The sequence below is a fragment of the Macaca nemestrina genome, chromosome 18, assembly GCF_043159975.1.
Source record: "Macaca nemestrina isolate mMacNem1 chromosome 18, mMacNem.hap1, whole genome shotgun sequence".
Taxonomy (NCBI): Eukaryota; Metazoa; Chordata; class Mammalia; order Primates; family Cercopithecidae; genus Macaca; species Macaca nemestrina.
This window is the reverse complement of record NC_092142.1, coordinates 28017041-28038300: the sequence shown is the minus strand read 5'-3', so window position 1 is coordinate 28038300 and position 21260 is coordinate 28017041. Positions and strand designations below refer to the sequence as shown.

Sequence of the window (21260 nt, the reverse complement as noted above, 5' to 3'; positions counted from 1 at the left end):
GCATGAGCCATCGCGCCCAGCAAATGCTGTCTCGCTTCTAGGAATCAATATAAATCATCTGGCAATTAATTTTTTAAAATTTTATTTTCAGACAAAGTCTCGCTCAGTTGCCCAGGCTGGAGAGCAGCAGCACCATCTCAGCTCACTGCAACCTCCACCTCTCGGGTTCAAGCCATTCTCTTGCCTCAGACTCTCGAGTAGCTGGGATTACAGGTTTGCAACACCATGCCTGGCTAATTTCTGTATTTTTACTAGAGACAGGGTTTCACCATGTTGACCAGGCTGGTCTTACACTCCTGACCTTAGGTGGATCACCTCGGCCTCCAAAAGTGCTACGATTAGAGGCGTGAGCCACTGCTCCCAGCCTTAATTTTTATATTTTTAGTAGAGACATGGTTTCCCCATGTTGGCCAGGCTGGTCTTGGACTCCTGACCTTAAATGATCTGCCCACCTCAGCCTCCCAAAGTGTTGAGATTACAGGTGTGAGCCACCACGCCTGGCCAAACTACTCTAATTTCTACCAGCCAGATGCAGATCCTTAAAACAACCCTAGGAGGTATTTCAACCATTATTCCCTTTTAATATCTGAGGAAATGGAGGCACAAAGAGGCTAAATCTTTGGTCTGGGTGGCCTGGCACTAAGGCCCTGTAACTAAATGATTTATTCAAACAGAAGCCCTATCTGCTTGATCTATGCTCTTTTCACTATTTCTGGCAGGTTTCTTATAAAATATCTGGAGTTAGCAACAAACGTGAAAACTGAACAGCATTTTCTGACGGACAAGGAAGACCAAAGTGTCAATTGCCGATGCCAGAGATTCTCAAAGTATGGTCCAGAGACTTCAGGGAGTCCCTGAGACACTTTCAGTGGGTCTGCAAGTTCAAAATTATTTTCATAATAAAACTAAGATACCATTTGACTTATCTTGCATTGTTTCTCAAGTATATAGTGGAGTTTTCAAAATACTATATTGTATGTGACATCACAACCGCATGAATGCAGAAGCAGATATGAGAATCTAGTTTTATTATTTGTCTTTGAGACAAGGTCTCCCTCTGTCACTCAGGCCAGAGTGCAGTGGCACCATCACGGCTCACTGCAGCCTCAACCTCCTGGGCTTAAGCAATCCTCCCACCTCAGCCTCCCAAGTAGCTGGGACCATAGGTGTGTTCCACCACACCTGGTTAATTTTTTTTTTCTAAGAGATGGAGGTAGGCTGGGCACAGTGGCTCACGCCTGTAATCCCAACACTTTGGGAGGCTGAGGCGGGTGGATCATGAGGTCAGGAGATCGAGACCATCCTGGCTAACATGGTGAAACCCCATTTCCACTAAAAATACAAAAAATTAGCCGGGCATGGTGACGGGCACCTGTAGTCCCAGCTACTCGGGAGGCTGAGGCAGGAGAATGGTGTGAACCCAGGAGGCGGAGCTTGCAGTGAGCCAAGATCAAGCCACTGCACTCCAGCCTGGGCGACAGAGAGAGACTCCGTCTCAAAAAAAAAAGAGATGGAGGTCTAGGCCGGGCTTGGTGGCTCACACCTGTAATCTCAGCACTGTGGGAGGCCAAGGCGGGTGGATCACCTGAGGTCAGGAGTTCGAGACCAGCCTGACCAACATGGAGAAACCCTATCTCTACTAAAAATACAAAGTTAGCTGTGCACGGTGGTGCATGCCTATAATCCCAGCTACTCGTGACGCTGAGGCAGGGGAATCGCTTGAACCTGGGAGGCAGAGGTTACAGTGAGCCGAGAGATTGTGCCACTGCACTCCAGCCTAAGCAACAGAGTGAGACTATGTCTCAAAAAAAAAAAAAGGGCACACCTCTCTGGTTTTTAGTATGTTTACTACATCACGCAGCCATCATCACTACTTCATTCCAAAATATTTAACATTTCCATCACCTCCAAAAGAAACTCATTATATGTTGTGGGAAGTCAGGGACCCTGAACGGAGGGACCAGCTGAAGCCATGGCAGAAGAACGTAAATTGTGAAGATTTCATGGACACTTATCACTTCCCCGATCAATACCCTTGTGGTTTCCTATGCCTGTCTTTACTTTATTATTTATTTATTTATTTATTTATTTATTTATTTATTTTTGAGATGGAGTCTCGCTTTGTCGCACAGGCTGGAGTGCGGTGGCGCGATCTTGGCTCTCAGCCTCCGAGTAGCTGGGACTACAGGTGCGCACCACCACTCCCGGCTAATTTTTTGTGTTTTTAGTAGAGACGGGGTTTCACCATGTTAGCCAGGATGGTCTCGATCTCCTGACCTCATGATCCGCCCGCCTCGGCTTCCCAAAGTGCTGGGATTACAGGTGTGAGCCCAGCTGCCTGTCTTTACTTTAATCTCTTAATCTTGTCATGTTCGTAAGCTGAGGATGAGTGTCACCTCAGGGCCCTGTGATGATTGGGTTAACTGCACAAATTGTTTAAACAATATGAAATCTGGGCACCTTGAAAAAAGAACAGGATAACAGCAAGGTTCAGGGAACAAGGGAGATAACCGTAAAGTCTGGCTGCCTGTGGGCCACGTGGAACAGAGTCATATTTCTCTTCTTTCAAAAGCAAATAGGAGAAATATTGTTGAATTCTTTTTCTCAGCAAGGAACATCCCTGAGAAAGAGAATGCATTCTTAAGGGGAGGCCTCTACAATGGCCGCTTTGGGAACATCTGTCTTTTACGGTTGTAGATAAGAGATGAAATAAGCCCTGGTCTCCCATAGCACTCCCAGGCTTATTAGGATGAGGAAATCCCCGCCTAATAAATTTTGGTCAGACGGTTGTCTGCTCTCAAACCCTGTCTCCTGATAAGATGTTATCAATGACAATGCGTGCCCAAAACTTCATTAGCAATTTTAATTTTGCCCGGTCCTGTGATCTCACCGTCTCCATTAGCCTTGTGATATTTTATTACCTTGTGAAGCATGTGATCTCTGTGACCCACATCCTATTCGTACACTCCCTCCCCTTTTGAAAATCACTAATAAAAACTTGCTAGTTTTGCGACTTGGGGGGCATCACAGAACCTGTTGATTTATGATGTCTCCCCTGGTCACCCAGCTTTAAAATTTCTCTCTTTTGTACTCTTTCCCTTTATTTCTCAGACCAGTTGACACTTAGGGAAAATAGAAAAGGACCCACGTTGAATATAGGGGGTGGGATTCCCCCGATAATTATATCTATTGCTGTAGTGCCAATTCCTCAGCCCTTCACCATTGCCTGGCAACCACTACTTAGATGTACGTTTTGTGTCTATGGGTTTGTTACTGTAATTTTTAAATTCATTAATGTCACTTTAATTCGGTTTCATTTCACATACAGTAAATATGGTCAGGCCCGGTGGTTCACACCTGTACTCCCAGCACTTTGGGAGGCCAAAGCTGGTGGATCACTTGAGGTCAGGAGTTTGAGACTAGCCTGGCCAACATGGTAAAAACCTATCTCCATAAAAATACAAAAATCAGCTGAGCGTGTTGCTGCATGCCTGTAATCCCAGCTACTCGGGAGGCTGAGGCAGGAGAATCATTTGAACCCGAGAGGCAGAGGTTGGAGTGAACCGAGATTGAGCCACTGCACTCTAGCCTGGGAGATGGAAGTGAAATCCTATCTCAAAAACAAAAAAACAAAAGCCCTCATATACGCAAAACATCTTTAGAGGCCTCATTTCTAAAAACTGTAGTGGGATCCCAAGGCAAAACGTTTCAGAAACACTGATGTAAGATTTGTGTTTTTTGTTTTGAGACGGGGTGTGCAGTGGCACCATCTCAGCTCACTGCAACCTACATCTCCCAGGTTCAAGCGATTCTCCTGCCTCAGCCTCCCGAGTAGCTGGGATTACAGGTGCGACACCACCCCCGGCTAATTTTTGTGTTTTTAGTAGAGATGGGGTTTCGCCATGTTGGCCAGACTGGTCTCGAGCTCCTCACCTCAGTGATCCCCCCGCCTCAGCCTCCCAAAGTGCTGGGATTACAGGACTGAGCCACCAAGCCCGGCCTGGGTTTTGTTTTGTTGTTCCGTAGGGTGGAACATAATGTCTAAACCTGGGCCCTACCTACCTGGTGCTCAAAAGTGGAATGACAGTCCCTAGCCAACCTTTCACAAAGGACAGAGAGCTACTCAACGGACCGCTGTACCCTTAAAGACTGGGAACCGGAACCGCGGGTGAGTGGGACTGAATCACAGAACAAGCGTTTTCCACGCTTCGCCGACGTGCTGAGTCCCAAGTTATAAAGACAGGAACATCCCAGCTGCTCTCCTGGGCTGACATGGACGCGAAGGGACCTACAGTGGCCTTGGGCCCAGCAGGCAGCGAGTGCAACGTGACTACCCACAGTCCAGCCCCTGGGGCCCAGATTTACAGAACCGACCAGACGTGACAGCCCTTTGGCTGGGGCTGCAGTCCCACGATCCACACAACGACTCTGCCTCCGCAGACGCGCCACCAACCACGGAGGCAAGTAACTGCAGAAAATGAAACGAAAGGGAGCCCAGTGCCGGGCGGCGCTCAGCAGCTCCCCCAACGGCCACCGTCGTCAACATCTCCGCGTAGGGGTTTGAACCCCAGCGCGCTTCAGAGGTCAACGGTTGCGCGGCCCACGCGCGCGCATGCGTCCTGACCAGGGGAACCTTTTCTTGGAGACCCGGAGGCGAGCGCTGGAGGGCGGGATAGTGGCGAGCCACCCGCAGGAGCTTCCGGCGGCGCGTAGTCGTGATTGGTGGAGCCTGGGAGAGGGGGCGGGGCAACGGGGAATTCGAATGGGAGAGGCGGGCCCAAGGAGGGAGGGGAATGTCCGCGGGGGTCTCGACGCAGCAGAGGCAACGCGAGATGGCGGCAGCGGTAGCGGCAGCGGCGGCTACCTCAGGTACTTGAGCCCGGCCTGGGCAAGGCGGGCACCGACGTCTGGAGCTTAGTGGGAGTCATGCGTCGGAGTGTGGTCCAGGTTCCGCGGGTTGTCGCGGAGAGGCGGCCACAGCGCAGGGGCGGGGAGAGGGGGGACGGCGAGAGGTGTGGGGTCGCGAGTTGGTCGGCCAGCCTGACTCCAGCCTTCTCCCTGTTTCCTGCTCTCTCCTTGGGTCAGTAGACTCGGGTCTCCGGCCCAGGCTCTTGGTTTGAACCCCGCGCACTTTGTGAGCTTCGGTTTCTTCCTCTGTGAAATGGGGGTCATGGCCTCGTCCCTGGAGATGACCTGAATAAGCAAGAGAAGAGTGGCGGACGCTCTAGCCACGAGGACGAGAAGGGAGCCGGAGGCGTGTTTTGGGAAGGGTTCTGTGTGGGACATGGTGTTTGGGTGCAGAGACATCCCTGAGAGATGCAGGAGGGCGGATTGAGGATCAGACCCGGCTGCTGCTGGGTTTGAGTTGACAGCGTAAGATGCTCTGCGATTACAATAAAACGAAATAAAAGGCTGAAGTTTCCTTTCACTCTAGCATGGAAGTGAATGCTATTTTAGGGTTAGAAAGGCTGTTAGGACACCCAAAATCTTGTATGTGAGTATTTGTTTACATGTGCCTGTCTAACCCGGAGACTTAGCCCTTGTCAGTGATGATGGTGGGCGCCATAGTAATTCATTGGAACCCTCGTTAGCCTCGTGGGGAAACAGACATTTAGGAGAATGCCTAACATGTAGAGCTCTTGCTATGTGCCAGGCACAGTTGTAGGCATTTTATGGTGGTGAACCATTTATTGTCCACACAATGCTATGAGGTTGTTACTATTACTGTCTTCGTTTTATACAGGAAACTGAGGTTAGTTTGTTCAGATTTAACGCAACTAGTAAATATTGGGGCCTGAATTCGCTCTCAAGGAGTCAGAGTGTAGAGCCTCTGCTCTTAACCATTATGCCCAAGTACATGCTGTCCCTGCTGGCTGAGCAGAGTCTCCCCTTACCCTGATGCACTGTGTCCGGTGCATGGTAGATATGAAAATGCCTGAATATAATGTCCCTTCCTCGAGGAACTTAAAATCTGTTTGAATAGAGTGTCACATACGCAGATGTAATATGAAACACAATGAGAGATGTGTATACACTGAGTGTGTGGAATCTGAAGTAAACCCTTGAGTAGAATACTCAAGGGGAGGACTTCATTCAGGGAGTGATACTTGAGATGGGTTTCAAAGGTTGGATAGGAGTTTGCCAGGCTTTGACTAAGAAGACAAGAACAGCAAGTGTTGATTTATGATGTAAAAGAGGCCAAAGATGCTCTCTTAGCTCAATTTCCTCATCAAGAGAAGGAAGAAGAGTGAGTGAAATTTAGGAATTGTAGAAGAAGGGAAAATTAATAATAATTGCTAGTCTGGTCCAAGCTCAAGGTTGCTTTTATCATGAAAGGGCTAGACTCTTGTGCTGTAAATAATTGTTTACATGTGGCCCTCCCTCTTCCCTCCTCCCCTGGACTGTGAGCTCTGGGGCAGGAATGGCAGTGAGCCACTTTCATGATGGAAATGAACAAGCCAGTGAGTAGAAGTTGATTCACTACATCTTAATTTTTTTCAGCAAATACTTCCTGAGGGCCTACTCCGCGCCAGGTGTTGGGGTTAGAAAGGTGAGCAGGATAAAACTTGTTCTCACAGTTGGCAGTCAGGTGGAGAAAGTGACAAACACGCAATAGTGGGGCGTGACAAATGCTTATGGAGGGGCTAACAAGAGCTGTGGGTGCACCTGATAAAGCCTTAGTGTCTACCAGGAAAGGGTTTTTGGTTTTGTTTTTTAAGAGGAATTAAGATGTGTTTACCTCAGTCACTCCAGGGTGGGGTGGGGAGCAGTGCAGATATTCTAGGGAGAGAGATTAACGTGGACAAAAACCCAAAGGTGCAAGAGAACTTAGAGTTTTGTAGGAAGTGAAGGAAATTCATCATGACTGGTAACTTACACTGCAAGGAAGGAAACAGAGGGAATGACTAGAGGGCAAGGAGACACCTTGCTACCATCAGCAAGGAAGGCTGTAAAGACCATGACCTTGGGCAGAGGTAGTGCAGTGGGAATGGAGAGAAGTGGACTTGTTCAAGAGAGATTTAAAGAAATAGACTTGACAGATGTTAATGATGAACTGATGTGGGAGGTAAGAAACGTTGGAGTTAAAGACTCCCACTTTTGGGGTTGGTGCCATTCATTTACATCAGATCAAAGGAGGAGGCTGCAGAGAGATGGGGAAGGGAGGGTTCAGTTTAGGACAGGTGGAGTTTAAGAGGAGCCGTCTGCCAGGCTCACGCCTGTAATCCCAGCATCCCAGCACTTTGGGAGACCAAGGCGGGAGGATCAAGAGATTGAGACCATCTTGGCCAACATGGTGAAACCCCATCTCTAAAATTAATCAAAAATTAGCTGGGTGTGGTGGCATACGCACCTGTAGTCCCAGCTATTCGGGAGACAGAGGCAGGAGATTGCAGTGAGCCAAGAGCGCCACTGCACTCCAGCCTGGCGACAAAGTGAGACTCCGTCTCAAAAAAAAAAAGGAGCTGTCAGGGCAGCCATTCAGAATGTGGGTCTGCAGTAGAGCGCTCTTGTGCAGAACGTACAATAGTACTTATCGGCTGTAAGATGTTACTGAAGCCAAGAGGACAGGTGACCTGCCTACTGAGTGGTCTCAGCTGGGGGCAACTTTGTCCCTCACAGGACATTTGGAGATGTCTGGAGAGATTTTTAGTTGTTACAACTTGAGGGTGAGGGTGGAGAATGCTACTGGCATCTAGTAAGCCTGTGCTAACAGTCTAAATGCACAGGAGAGCCCCACAACAGGAATTAGCCAGCCCAAAATGTGAGTAGTGCTGAAGTTGAGAAACGCTGGTCTAGAGAAAGGATAGACAGATCCTAGGAAAAGCACTGGAGACTGGTAGAACTGAGGAGTGAACAGAGAACTGGGTAAGACAACCAGGAAGGTGGGGGGCATGGAAATGAAGGGAAAAGTGTGTTTCCCAAGAGTGTTGCATACTTCTGGGCGGTCCAACAGGATTGAGGCTGAGTATGCCTACTGGATCTAGCATTAGAGAGGTCATGGGTGACCCTGCTGAATAGTGAGGGCAGAAGCAAATTGCAGGGATGGAGGAGTGGGTAGCAAGAGAAAGGGTGTAATAATAACAGCTAGGAACTGAGCAGTTGCTGCCAGGCACTGTGCTAAACATTGTATGTACATTATTACTTTGAATCCTCACATTCCTATGAGATGCAAAGGTGAAGGGACTGAGGAGCCTGAGGAGGGTTCATATAAAGCACACTGGAGTTAGATCTTCATTTGAAGCTGTCACTCACTAGCTGTTGACCCTGGCCCAGTCAGCTAACCCCTCTATACTGAGGTTTCCTCATCTGGAAGATGGGAGATAGACATTAAAAAGCACTTACTAGCCTTTTACCAAATAACAGATAATGTTCAAAGCACTTTTACATGAATCACCTTAATTACTGTCCTAACAACCTAACAAGGAGGTATTTTTATTCCCATTTTGCAGGCAAGGAAATTGAGGCACTGGGATGGAAAATAATTTCCCTAGGTTACTTAGCTAGCTGTAAATGGCAGAGCTGGGATTTCAACCCAGGCCATTTTACCTTGAATAATGAACCTACCTACTATGTGCTAGTCACTGTGCTGCCACTTTACCTGGCACTTATTTTAATTATCTTTTTTTTTTTTTTTTTCTGAGACACAGTTTTGCTCTGTCACCCAGGCTGGAGTGCAATGGCACGATCTCTGCTCACTGCAACCTCCACCTCCCGCATTCAAGCAATTCTTGTGCCTCAGCCTCCCAAGTAGCTGTGATTACAGGTGCACACCACCATACCTGACTAATTTTTGTACTTTTAGTAGAGCCAGGGTTTCACCACCAGGCTGATCTCAAACTCCTGACCTCAGGTGATCCGCCCACCTGGCCTCCCAAAGTGCTGGGATTACAGGCTTGAACCACCACGCCAGGCCAAATTCTCAAAAAACCCAAGGCCCACCCCCAACCTTATTTTACAGACAAGGAAACCTAAGGTCCAAGGTCACAAACTAATAAATGTCAGAGCTGGAATTGAAGTCCAGTTCTGTCTGACCAGTGTCTACACTCTACCTCATCACTGACTTCCCCTTCCCCTTAGATTGATCACTGCACTTCCTTAAGTGCCTCTACATCTGCCATCTTTCTGTTCTTTCTGCTCTCCTGTGAAAGCAGGCAGAGGAGGGTTCTGCACACATTTTTGACAAGTCAGTGCACCTTAATTTTCTGTCTACACACATGCATCTGCAGGTTTTTACCTGCTTGCTCCTGACTTTCAGGATTACCATGAGGAACATATGAGAACTACATGTCCAAGCGCTTTGCTACCATAACGTGAGAAATGGTATTAGTAGCCCCATTTATCAGATGATGGAATGGAGGTTCAATTTTTGAAACAGGCCATCTGCTTATGGGCATGCCTGCCTTACTTAGATGTAAGATTCTTTCTTTTTTTTTTTTGAGACGAAGTCTCGCTCTGCTGCCCAGGCTGGAGTGCAGTGGCGCAATCTCCGCTCATTGCAAGCTCCACCTCCCGGATTCAGGCCATTTTCCTGCCTCAGCCTCCCGAGTAGCTGGTACTACATGCGCCTGCAACCACTCCTGGCTAATTTTTTTGTATTTTAGTAGAGATGGGGTTTCATCGTGTTAGCCAGGATGGTCTCGATCTCCTGACCTCGTGATCTGATCTGCCTGCTTTGGCCTCCCAAAGTGCTGGGATTACAGGCGTGAGCCACCGTGCCCGGTCTAGGCGTAAGATTCTTTCTAGGTGTCATCTATCTGCCTTTTCGTCTTGCTGTTTCTGTGTTGGCTACATATACCAGCCAGCCTTTTGCCTTCTGCGAGGCCTATGGCTCCTAGCAACCAGCTGCTACCACCAGCAAGGAAGGGAAAGAGCTGCCAGGAGCTTTCCCAATTAGTACATAATAGGGAAGCAATACAGCATCCTATTAAAAGAGTTTTAGAGGGGAAGAGGTCTAGGTTTGAATTCCACTATGAGCTACAGTATGTTATCCTCTAACATAAATAGAGTAATACTCTCCTTAGATGTTTTCAACTCACTTAACCCCCACAAAAAGAGAGGCCTTTTCTTTTTTTAAGTTTTATCTTCATTGTGTTTTCCGATGATACAAAATAATTCAGTTGCCAATTCTTTAAAAAAAAAAAAAAGACTTGATTTAATCATCCGAAGCAAATTCAGGGATAAGTTTACATGAGAGAAGAATTGCATGTCGGTGGTTTTTGCAGAACCCACATAATTCCCCATGTTAACGAGAAAGATCATCGTTAACAGTTTGCAAGGGGGGTGGGTCTGTGAGTGTACATACATCTCAATACATATTAGAAACCCCAGTTAAGAAATGGAGGTACACAGGCTGGGTGGGGTAGCTTACACCTGTAATCCCAGCACTTTGGGAGGCCAAGGTGGGCAGATCACTTGAGGTCAGGAATTCGAGACCAGCCTGGCCAACATGGTGAAACCCTGTTTCTTTTTTTTTTTTTTTTTTTTTTTTTGAGACGGAGTCTCGCTGTGTCGCCCAGGCTGGAGTGCAGTGGCCGGATCTCAGCTCACTGCAAGCTCTGCCTCCCGGGTTTTTACGCCATTCTCCTGCCTCAGCCTCCCGAGTAGCCGGGACTACAGGCGCCCGCCACCTCGCCCGGCTAGTTTTTTGTATTTTTTAGTAGAGACGGGGTTTCACCGTGTTAGCCAGGATGGTCTCGAACTCCTGACCTCGTGATCCGCCCGTCTCGGCCTCCCAAAGTGCTGGGATTACAGGCTTGAGCCACCGCGCCCGGCCAAAACCCTGTTTCTACCAAAGATACAAAAACTAGCCAGGAGTGGTGTTGGGCACTTGTAATCCCATCTACTCGAGAGGCTGAGGTAGGAGGATCGCTTGAACCTGGGAGGTGGAGGTTGCAGTGAGCTGAGATCATGCTACTGCACTCCAGCCTGGGTGACAGAACAAGACTGTCTCAAAAAAAAAAAAAGCACAGAAAAGTCTGGCAATTCGCTGTATGGTTTAGGTTTCGGTCAGATGTCAACCCTTTTAATCCTTTTTTTTTTTTTTTTTTTTTGTGAGACGGAGTCTCGCTCTGTCGCCGGGGCTGGAGCGCAGTGGCTGGATCTCAGCTCACTGCAAGCTCCGCCTCCCGGGTTTACGCCATTCTCCTGCCTCAGCCTCCTGTGTAGCTGGGACTACAGGCGCCCGCCACCTCGCCCGGCTAGTTTTTTGTATTTTTTTAGTAGAGACGGGGTTTCACCGTGTTAGCCAGGATGGTCTCGATCTCCTGACCTCGTGATCCGCCCGTCTCGGCCTCCCAAAGTGCTGGGATTACAGGCTTGAGCCACCGCGCCCGGCCAACCCTTTTAATCCTTAGAACAACCCTGTGAGGTGCTGGTCTACTTCACCCTTGGCAATTCAAAACATGTCCTGGGGCAGACATAGTGGCTTCTGCCTATAATTCCAGCACTTTGGGAGGCTGAGGTAGGAGGATCGCTGGAGCCCAGGAGTTGAAGACAAGCCTGGGTAACCTAGTGAGATTCCATCCCTCTCTCCCTCTTTTTTTTTTTTTTTTTTTTAAGTGCCCAGCATCACCTGGGAGCTTGTGAGAAATGCAAAATCTTGGGCATCACCCCAGGGAGACTGAGACCAAATCCATGTTTTCACAAGATCCTCCAGGTTATTTTGTCTGAGAAGCCTGCTATACACCCCGCTGGACTTGCTTGTAGAGCAGGGAAGGCACTGAGGCCAAGCTTAGGGGTGTCCATAACATGACCAGGGCAGAATGAACTTCTCTAACATGAGCTGTGGCCCCCAGCCTGCCCAGCAAAGTTGGTCCCTGCTTCTTCTGCCACCACCATACTTCATGCCTAAAAGTGATTTTCTCTCCTCCAGGAGCTGGTCGCTGTCGGCTAAGCAAGATTGGGGCTAGTCGTCGTCCACCTCCAGCTCGCGTAAGGGTGGCTGTGCGACTGCGGCCATTTGTGGATGGAACAGCTGGAGCAAGCGATCCCCCCTGTGTGCGGGGCATGGACAGCTGCTCTCTAGAGATTGCTAACTGGAGGAACCACCAGGAGACTCTCAAATACCAGTAAGGTTCAGGCCACTCCTCTTCCCTCATGCCATCACCTCCCTCTCCTAGGCCTGCTCATGTTATCACTTCCCCAGAGAGTTTCTCTGACCTGCCTCCCCAGGATCCTTGCTCCCTCCTTAACACCGCTTTGTTTCCTAAGCCTTCACTGTTCACTAGGAAATGTTCACAGGTGTCCCCCGTGATGGCCCCTCTCTGGGATACTGTAGGGAGAGATGAGAGGTTAAATCAGACATATGTTACTGTGCACAGAGAGGGAGTAGCAATGAAGGTGAGCAGGTGAGCCCCACGTAGAGGCTATGGGACACAGGGGGAGGGTTGGGGGAACACAGACCAGCCAGCCAGCCTACCCAAGCTGCAGCTGGGTAGTGTCAGAGAAGACCACCCAGATATGGGGACAGAACTCACAAGGGCAGCTACTTTATATTCCTACTGGGGATTTCAAGTTCAAACTCCTTGGGCTGTTTTTCTAGGCGGGGGCTGGCAAACCATGGCCTGCAGGTCAAATCTGATCAGGAGTAAGATTTTCAGTAAATAAAATTTTATCGTTTATTTACATATTGTCTATAGCTGCTTTCTGACTACAGTGGCAGAGTTGAGTAGTTGTAAAAGGAACACATGGCCCACAAAGCCTAAAATATGTACAGTCTGCCTTTTTACAGAAGTTTGCTAGCTCCCATACTAGACCGTTAACAATTTGGGCTTCAGTTTCTTTCCAGCCTCATTCCCTCAACATATACTAAACTCCCTGCTGTGGCCTAAGTTGCAGCTTCTCCACCAGAACGCAGTGAATATGTGATTGGTATGTGGAGTCTAGTCCAGTCGTACGCAGCATCCTCTATATTCCCCGTTACGGTTTAAAATACAATGTTCTACACATGTGGCCTTGTGAAAAAGATTGGGAAGCCTTGCTTTTGTGTTATTCTTGATTCTTAGAGTTTCTTTCTTTGGTCAAAATCTTCCTTCCTTGAGCAGAATCAGTTACTCCTTCAAGAGTGTGTTCTTATCTTCATTTCCTAAATCACAGCAGTGTGGATATCTATCCTACCAGACTGCAAAACTCTAAGAGCAAGGATATCAGATCCATCTCTGTATTCCTAACACCAATAGAGAGATGAGGATGGAGTAGGTGTTAGGTGGATGCTTTTTAAGGTCTTTGTACAAGAAAGCAGATAGAGACATTCTCTTAAATCCAAGATCCAGATGAGAGTAGAATCCCTTACCCACCCCCACCCCACTCTACCCCTTACATACACACAGACATACTAATTTATTTCTTTCTTCCTGCAGGTTTGATGCCTTCTATGGGGAGAGGAGTACTCAGCAGGACATCTATGCAGGTTCAGTGCAGCCCATCCTAAGGCACTTGCTGGAAGGGCAGAATGCTAGCGTGCTTGCCTATGGACCCACAGGAGCTGGTGAGGGAGCCAGAAAAGAAACAGTTATGGGTCAGAAAGGGCTGGGGAACCAGAGAGGAAAATCTCACAGCTTTCTCCACTCTCTCCCCAGGGAAGACGCACACAATGCTGGGCAGTCCAGAGCAACCTGGGGTGATCCCGCGGGCTCTCATGGACCTCCTGCAGCTCACAAGGGAGGAGGGCGCCGAGGGCCGGCCATGGGCCCTTTCTGTCACTATGTCCTACCTAGAGATCTACCAGGAGAAGGTGAGGCCCCGTGCTGGTTGGGAGAGGAGCAACAAAGGGTCAAAGTAAGACCTGGTTCTAGAAAATGAAGCTCTGCTCTAGCAGGGAGGTAAGGTGAGACCTAGAAAGACAGAGGCTGGGGTAGCAGATGGTACAACTCCGAGAATAGAACAGAGAAAGGAAACTGATCCCCAGAAAGCAGCCGCCTCTGTATAGAGAATTGCCCTTCCCCTTCACTGCTTACACAGGTATTAGACCTACTGGACTCTACATCAGGAGACCTGGTGATCCGAGAAGACTGCCGGGGGAACATCCTGATTCCGGGTCTCACCCAGAAGCCCATCACTAGCTTTGCTGATTTTGAGCGGCACTTCCTGCCAGCCAGTCGAAATCGGACTGTAGGAGCCACCCGGCTCAACCAGCGCTCCTCCCGCAGTCATGCTGTGCTCCTGGTCAAGGTGAGACCACAGACGGGTGAGGACCTGGGAAGCCCAGGAGCCTGAGCTAAGCATGAGACCTTTGTTCTTACCCCAGGTGGACCAGCGGGAACGTTTGGCCCCATTTCGCCAGCGAGAGGGAAAACTCTACCTGATTGACTTGGCTGGGTCAGAGGACAACCGGCGCACAGGCAACAAGGGACTTCGGCTAAAAGAGAGTGGTGCCATCAACGCCTCCCTGTTTGTCCTGGGCAAGGTGGTAGATGCGCTGAATCAGGGCCTCCCTCGTGTACCTTATCGGGACAGCAAGCTCACTCGCCTATTGCAGGTCAGACCCTCCTGTCTCAGGGAAGAAGGGGCTGCAGAAGGAGGTTCTCAGGCCTGCTGTGGGGTGGGGAATAGCGGTTGAGGCATAGGAAGGCTGGGCTTTTGACCCACCCACTGCCTGGTCCCACCCTCAGGACTCTCTGGGTGGCTCAGCCCACAGCATCCTTATTGCCAACATTGCCCCTGAGAGACATTTCTACCTAGACACAGTCTCTGCACTCAACTTTGCTGCCAGAACGAAGGAGGTGATCAACCGGCCTTTTACCAATGAGAGCCTGCAGCCTCATGGTGAGAACTAGGGGAGGCAGGAGTGGAAATGCTGGGTCTGGAAATCAGGGAGTTTGTTGAAACCACCAAGCATCAGCACAGAGGCTGACCACCCCCGATCCCTCTCTCCACCCTATCCTCCAATCATCTAGTCTTGGGACCTGTTAAGCTGTCTCAGAAAGAATTGCTTGGTCCACCAGAGGCAAAGAAAGCTCGAGGCCCTGAGGAAGAGGAGATTGGGAGTGCTGAGCCCATGGCAGCTTCAGCCTCTGCCTCCCAGAAACTCAGGTGAGCAGTGGGCCTTGGGTGTATCTCCTTCCTGATGTGTGGCTTAGCAGCAGAGCTGCAATGCCTGTCAGATTCTTGAGCAGAGACAGCTGTGATCTTGTTCCTCTCCCATTAAATTCACCATAGACCGGGTGTGGCGGCTCACTCCTGTAATCCCAGCACTTTGGGAGGCCGAGGTTGGGTGGATCACCTGAGGTCAGGAGTTCGAGACCAGCCTGGCCAACGTGGTGAAACCCCATCTGTACTAAAAAATACAAAAAGTAGTCGGGTGTGGTGGCGTGTGCCTGTAATCCCAGCTACTCGGGAGGCTGAGGCAGGAGAATCCCTTGAACCCAGGAAGCTGAGGTTGCAGGGAGCTGAGATTGCGGCCACTGCACTCCAGCCTGGGCAACAGAGCAAGACTCTATCTCAAAGTAAAGAAATAAATTCACCCCCGGCTGGGCACGGTGACTCACGCCTGTAATCCCAACACTTTGGGAGGCCAAGGCAAGCGGATCACCTGAGGTCAGGAGTTCAAGACCAGCCTGGCCAACATGGCGAAACCCTGTCTCTACTAAAAATACAAAAATTAGCTGGGCATGGTAGTGGGCGCCTGTAATCCTAGCTACTCGGAAGGCTGAGGCAGGGAGAATTGCATGAATCTGGGAGGTGGAGGCTGCAGTGAGCCGAGATCAAGCCACTAAATACTCCAGCCTAGGTGAGAGAGCAAGACTCCGTCTCAATAAATAAATACATACATAAATTCCCCCCAGATTCTACTCCGTTGAATCACTAAAGTCTAAGATAAATCTCTCCACAGTGCTGCTGCCTTGGGGACCTAAGGAGGCCTCCTCCTGGGGATCCTTTCCATTTTCCAATCTCTTTAGCCCTCAGCAAAACTTCTTGCTTTGGGACAGCTGTTTCAAGGATGAGCATTTTTGCTTCTGGTTCAAGGAGTGATCTGGATCAGATCTTTCAGATCCATGAGAGAAAAGCAAAGGAGACTTGGAAGAGCTGTCCCCCTGACACCACCTGGTCTGTGTGTCAGTGTCCAGCTTCTCCATGACTCTCTGGGGAGCCAACTGCTGTCCTAACTGCTTCTACCCTCAATACAGACAAAGCCTCTAAGTCCTTTGTGTCACCTCCTGACCCAACTCCGATCACTCCATCTTATGGCCCAGTATGTACTAATCCTCAGGTCATCTCTATTCAGAAGTCTTGCTTTCTGTGTCTGGCCACTTGGCCCTTGTGCTGTTCCCTCCAACCCCCAGAAGCCAGTTGCAGTTTTAACTTTGCCCTGTTTCTACCCCTAGCCCAAATAAAGCCTGTGAACTACTGAACAGAGGTGACCTGAGGAGGCCAAGGGTTAGTGCCCACTCTGTCCCAAGGGGCTACTGTAGTTAAGGAAGATGCCACACACAAGAAGATGCTTGTGCACTCATGACCCAATCTCTCAGTCTTGTCTTTCCCAAACCATCTGTCAGCACTCTCCACTGCTGTGTGCACCCAGAAATGTGCACAGGTAAGCTCTCTGTCAGACAGGCACTCTGAGTAAGGGGAAGCTCAGAGTGGGCACAACAAACCCAGCAGACCCAGAGCTTGGGGGGCTCACAGGAGAGGAAGTTAGATGGGAACGTCAGTATGTGATACCAGGTGGAGAATTTAGAATCAGGAAGGAGTAGCTGCTGCTGCTGTGAGAGCCAGGAAGGAAGAGAGATGACTTCTAGTGTTTGCCCACATATGTTCTGATCCTCTTTTTCCAAGGCACTGGCGTGGAAAGCACAGGAGTGTCCCTGTCCTCCAGGAACCAGTTCACAGCATAGGAAGGGAGATGCGAGTGTCATGGGAAAGGTGGCATCAAACTGACCTGGAAAGATCATTGATACAGATGTGAGGAGGTGTGGGGCAAGATTCCAGGCAAAATAAATTAATGTTAGACATTGCTGATTGGGCGCGGTGGCCCACACCTGTAATCCCAGCACTTTGGGAGGCCAGGGTGGGTGGATCACTTGAGCCCAGGAGCTCAAGACGAGCCTGAGCAACATAGTAAGATCCCATCTCTACAAAAAAATAAAAAAAAAAATTAGCTGGGCTTGGTGGTATGTACCTGTGGACCCAGCTACTCAGGAGGCTGAGGCAGGAGGATTGCTTAAGCCCTGGGGGGGCCAAGGCTATAGTGAGCTGTGATCTGAACACTGCACTCCAGCCTGGGTGACAGAGGAAGACCCTGTCTCAAAAAAGAAGAATTACCATGCTCAGAGTCAGTCAGGACTGTGCTTGAACAGGCCTTCCCTGCTGCCCACAGGATATAGGCTTGGCAGCTGAGGTCTTCAGTGGATTTCAAAGCCCTTCTGAAGATGGCATCTTCTGTGATGTTTTCCCCAACTGCTCCTCCAGATGGTCAAATGGTCTCTTGATTTCCTCAGTAGACAGTACTTCCAGGCAGTGTCTTAGATCTCTCATACCTGGCACTGTGATTTCCTGGCATTCCTGAGCAGTCACTTCACCTGATGAAGACACTGCACCCAGAGAAATTGGATGCCTAGCAAGTTAACATTAGGTTCTGGAGCTACAGGATATGCCAAGTTAAGGTGTGGTGAGGGGAGTCCTGCTGCTGTAGGTGATGAGGGAGGAGGTAGGTGGAGAGCAACTTATTTGTCTGCTCAGCCCCCTGCAGAAGCTAAGCAGCATGGACCCGGCCATGCTGGAGCGCCTCCTGAGCTTGGACCGTCTGCTGGCCTCCCAGGGGAGCCAGGGAGCCCCTCTGTTGAGTACCCCAAAGCGAGAGCGGATGGTGCTCATGAAGACCGTGGAAGAGAAAGACCTGGAGATTGAGGTAGGTGTTTTAGGGATGTGGGAGCTGGGATTCCTGTTGGCCTTGAGAAGCAATACTCGAATCTTCAGACAGGGAAGGACACTCAGGCTGGACTAGAGTCCAGTTTTCTCCTAATACCGGAAGTTCTCCAGCTTCTCCTTGAATGTCCTTAACATGGCTGAACTTTGACAGACAATTGAGATCAGATGTGAGGGGGTGAGAAGAAAAAGTTCAAAGTAAAAGCAACAAATGTTAAACATTACATTTCCTAAAGCCCAGCTCAGTTAATGGAGGACTCTGCTTGAAAAGCCTTTTCCTTCAATATTTGCAGAAGCTTGTTCCACCTCTGGGTAGCCCCTTGATCACAGAAAGCTCTTAATTATGTTAGGCTCCACCTGTCTCCTGGTAACCTCCCATTGGTCCTAGCCCTGCCCTCTGGGGCCTCAGAGCCTTGCATACTCACCCTGATAACCCACTGCCCTTCAGGCTGCCCTGGAGTTGGGTCTGGGTCACATCTCCCTGATCCTTTCCAACAGAGGCTTAAGATGAAACAAAAAGAACTGGAGGCCAAGGTGTTGGCCCAGAAGGCTGAAGACTCAAAGGAAAAGGAGAACCATTGTCCCACGATACTCCGGCCCCTTTTGCATCGCACAGTCACAGTGGCAAAGCCCCTGAAAAAGGCTGTGGTGATGCCCCTACAGCTAAGTAAGTTTGACTCCAGGGGATAGGGGGACCAAGGCAGCTGAGATCCCATAAGGCAGGAAGTGTTAGGAGCAGCTGTCTCCATGTCATTTATGTTCTCCCACCACATACCAGTCCCTGGGAGGGGTGAGGAGGCTCTGAGGCAGCGCTGGGGGTGCTCTGCCCTCGGGTGTTTAGTACAGTGGGATGGACAAACAAGTAGAGGATTGAAGACAATGGAAGACTGAAATTACTTTAAATGCGGGTATAAAAAAGGTCATGTGGAAACACAACAGGTTAACTCAGGGTGGAGGGAAGCTGGGGAATCAGAAATGGAAGAACCAAAGGGCTACCAGGGAGGGTGAAAAGTACCCTTTGCCTTGACTCCAATCAATTCTCAATTCCTACTTTCAGTTCAGGAGCAGGCAGCATCCCCAAATGCCGAGATCCATATCCTGAAGAATAAAGGCCGGAAGAGAAAGGTGAAAGTAGCTGGGGGCTTAGGCTACACCTGGAGCCCAGAAGTAAGGGGGAGTAGGCTCTAGGGGGAGGAGCGTTGGCCTTGGGGTTAAACGAACTGGGTGATGGCCGCCAGTTATTAACAGGCCTCAGCCGGGTGCGGTGGCTTAAGCCTGTAATCCCAGCACTTTGGGAGGCTGAGACGGGCGGATCACGAGGTCAGGAGATCAAGACCATCCTGGCTAACACGGTGAAACCCCGTCTCTACTAAAAAATACAAAAAAAAAAAAAAAAACTAGCCGGGTGAGGTGGCGGGCGCCTGTAGTCCCAGCTACTCGGGAGGCTGAGGCAGAATGGCATAAACCCGGGAGGTGGAGCTTGCAGTGAGTTGAGATCTGGCCACTGCACTCCAGCCTGGGTGACAGAGTGAGACTCCATCTCAAAAAAAAAAAAAAAAAAAAAAAAAAAAAAAAAAAAAAAAAAAAAAAAAAACAGGCCTCAATTGCTTACCCCTGGAATGTGGTGATGAATGGGTCCTTGCAGGGCATTTAGGGTGGAAGGCAGTGATATAGATGTACCTCACAGAGCGGATGTTCCACTGTGTAGCCTGGCTTCTGCCCTCTACAAGCTTAAGAGGGAAAACTTAGGGAACCTAAGCACTCAAGAATGAAACCACACGTGCACACGCGTGCATACCCAGAATTGAACACCACTAGAAGAACTACCCAAACACTGAGATGGTTGGGGGAGGTATCATTTATTTATTTTCTCCCATGTACTTTTGAAAGAGCTTATTCTTTCCCTTTTAGAGATGAGGGACCAGATTTAAGAGCTTATTTTGTGCTTTTCATTAACTCACTTGATCTCCACAGCAACTCCATGAGAAAGGTGCTAATATTACCACTGAGTACTAAATACTATCTCAGTTTCACTAGTTGCATAATGAGAATTAACCCAGAGAGTGACCTGAAGGCGGGATTTTGGACACAACTTGAGGAGGAGAGGAAGAGGCTGCAGCGCAGGAGGTCGCTGGTGCTGGGCTCCTAGTTTTGGCAGAAGAGCCCAAAGCACTTGGCTGCCCTGCGTGTCACTCACCTCCCTTTGTCTCCCAGGTGGAGTCCCTGGATGCCCCAGAGCCTGAGGAGAAGGCTGAGGACTGCTGGGAGCTACAGATCAGCCCGGAGCTACTGGCTCATGGGCGCCAAAAAATACTGGATCTGCTGAACGAAGGCTCAGCACGGGATCTCCGCAGTCTTCAGCGTATTGGCCCGAAGAAGGCTCAGCTAATCGTGGGATGGCGGGAGCTTCACGGCCCCTTCAGCCAGGTACCAGCCCACTGGACAGGGACAGGGCAGGGAGCTGGGGAGACCAGGCACCCCTGAGACCCCGTCCCCCATCCATCCTGTCCTGCCAGGTGGAGGACCTGGAACGCGTGGAGGGCATAACGGGGAAACAGATGGAGTCCTTCCTGAAGGTGAGGTCACGGCCCTACCCCTCCTCTGCGTGTCCTGCGCCCCGCGTCCCTCTCTAACGTCGCTGCCCCCCTCCCTCCTGTGTTGCAGGCAAACATCCTGGGTCTCGCCGCCGGCCAGCGCTGTGGCCCCTCCTGACCGTAATCTCTTCACTCCGCCTTTTTAAATCCTTGTATAACCCCGTGTTGTGTAAATACAGTTTTTTCTCTGGTGCTTCCGCCTGATTTTTGGGGCTGTGGGGGCGGGACCGGGGTGTGACCGCCTCGGGGTGGGCCGCGAGCGAGGCTGGAGACTCCACTGGGCGCCATCTTCGGGCAGCGAGTCAGCGCTGGATTGTAAATAAACAGCTGGAGTGGGGCGGGGAGGACGGTGGCCGGCAGGACGCAAAAAGAGGAAGCCGAAGCATGAGGCCTGCGACCGTTAGGCGGGCGCGCGCTCAGGGATTAGCCCCGCCCCGTCCGTGCCCCCGGCGCGCGCTCCCCAACTCTCCCGCTCGGCAACGACGGCGGCCTTGTGCGCGTGCGCGCGAAATAACGGCCGCTGGCGGAGGGAGGGGGGTGGAATCGTTGGAGGGGGGAAGAGGAGAGAAGCCGCCCCGTCTCCCGCGCGCCCACCACCTGCGCCATCGTCAGCCAATCAGCAGCCGTCTCAGGGGTCTCGCGCTTGGGGCGACTCGGGCTGCTGGGTGGCTCCCCCGTCCCTCCTCCCGCCAGAGTCCCTCTCGCGCCCGCCCCTCCCGCTGGCCACGCGCGCGCTCGCGCTCGCGCCCGCTCCAGCCTCTTGTGTGTCCTCGCGCCCCCCGCCCGCCCTCCCCGCGCGCAGTG

The 21260-nt window shown here is 50.3% G+C and overlaps 1 protein-coding gene across 4 annotated transcripts; it reads left to right on the top strand.

Annotated features, from left to right (window-relative positions):
- The first annotated feature begins 4763 nt into the window (after positions 1 to 4763).
- Positions 4764 to 20648, top strand: LOC105482905 (kinesin family member 22). Of its 4 annotated transcripts, none has more exons than XM_011743366.2 (15): positions 4772 to 4869; positions 6502 to 6550; positions 11873 to 12068; positions 13359 to 13486; positions 13578 to 13732; positions 13960 to 14169; positions 14246 to 14476; positions 14610 to 14763; positions 14895 to 15030; positions 17677 to 17845; positions 18361 to 18529; positions 18920 to 18987; positions 20077 to 20289; positions 20379 to 20438; positions 20527 to 20648. In XM_011743366.2, exons 3-15 carry the CDS (start codon positions 12007 to 12009, stop codon positions 20572 to 20574), a joined length of 1803 nt encoding a protein of 600 aa, XP_011741668.1. In that variant the 5' UTR covers positions 4772 to 4869; positions 6502 to 6550; positions 11873 to 12006; the 3' UTR covers positions 20575 to 20648. The 4 variants fall into 4 exon arrangements, with proteins under 4 accessions (XP_011741669.2, XP_070940489.1, XP_011741668.1 ...); XM_071084389.1 differs by having other exon boundaries at positions 18920 to 19029; XM_011743367.3 differs by lacking the exon at positions 6502 to 6550 and having other exon boundaries at positions 4764 to 4869.
- The last annotated feature ends 612 nt before the right edge of the window (positions 20649 to 21260 follow it).

Coding starts and splice junctions, on each gene's coding strand:
- LOC105482905 (XM_071084388.1), top strand. CDS start 4,794: ATGTCCGCGGGGGTCTCGACGCAGCAGAGGCAACGCGAGATGGCGGCA. Junction 13,487..13,577: donor CTATGGACCCACAGGAGCTG/GTGAGGGAGCCA, acceptor CTCTCTCCCCAG/GGAAGACGCACACAATGCTG. Junction 14,764..14,894: donor TGAGAGCCTGCAGCCTCATG/GTGAGAACTAGG, acceptor CCAATCATCTAG/TCTTGGGACCTGTTAAGCTG.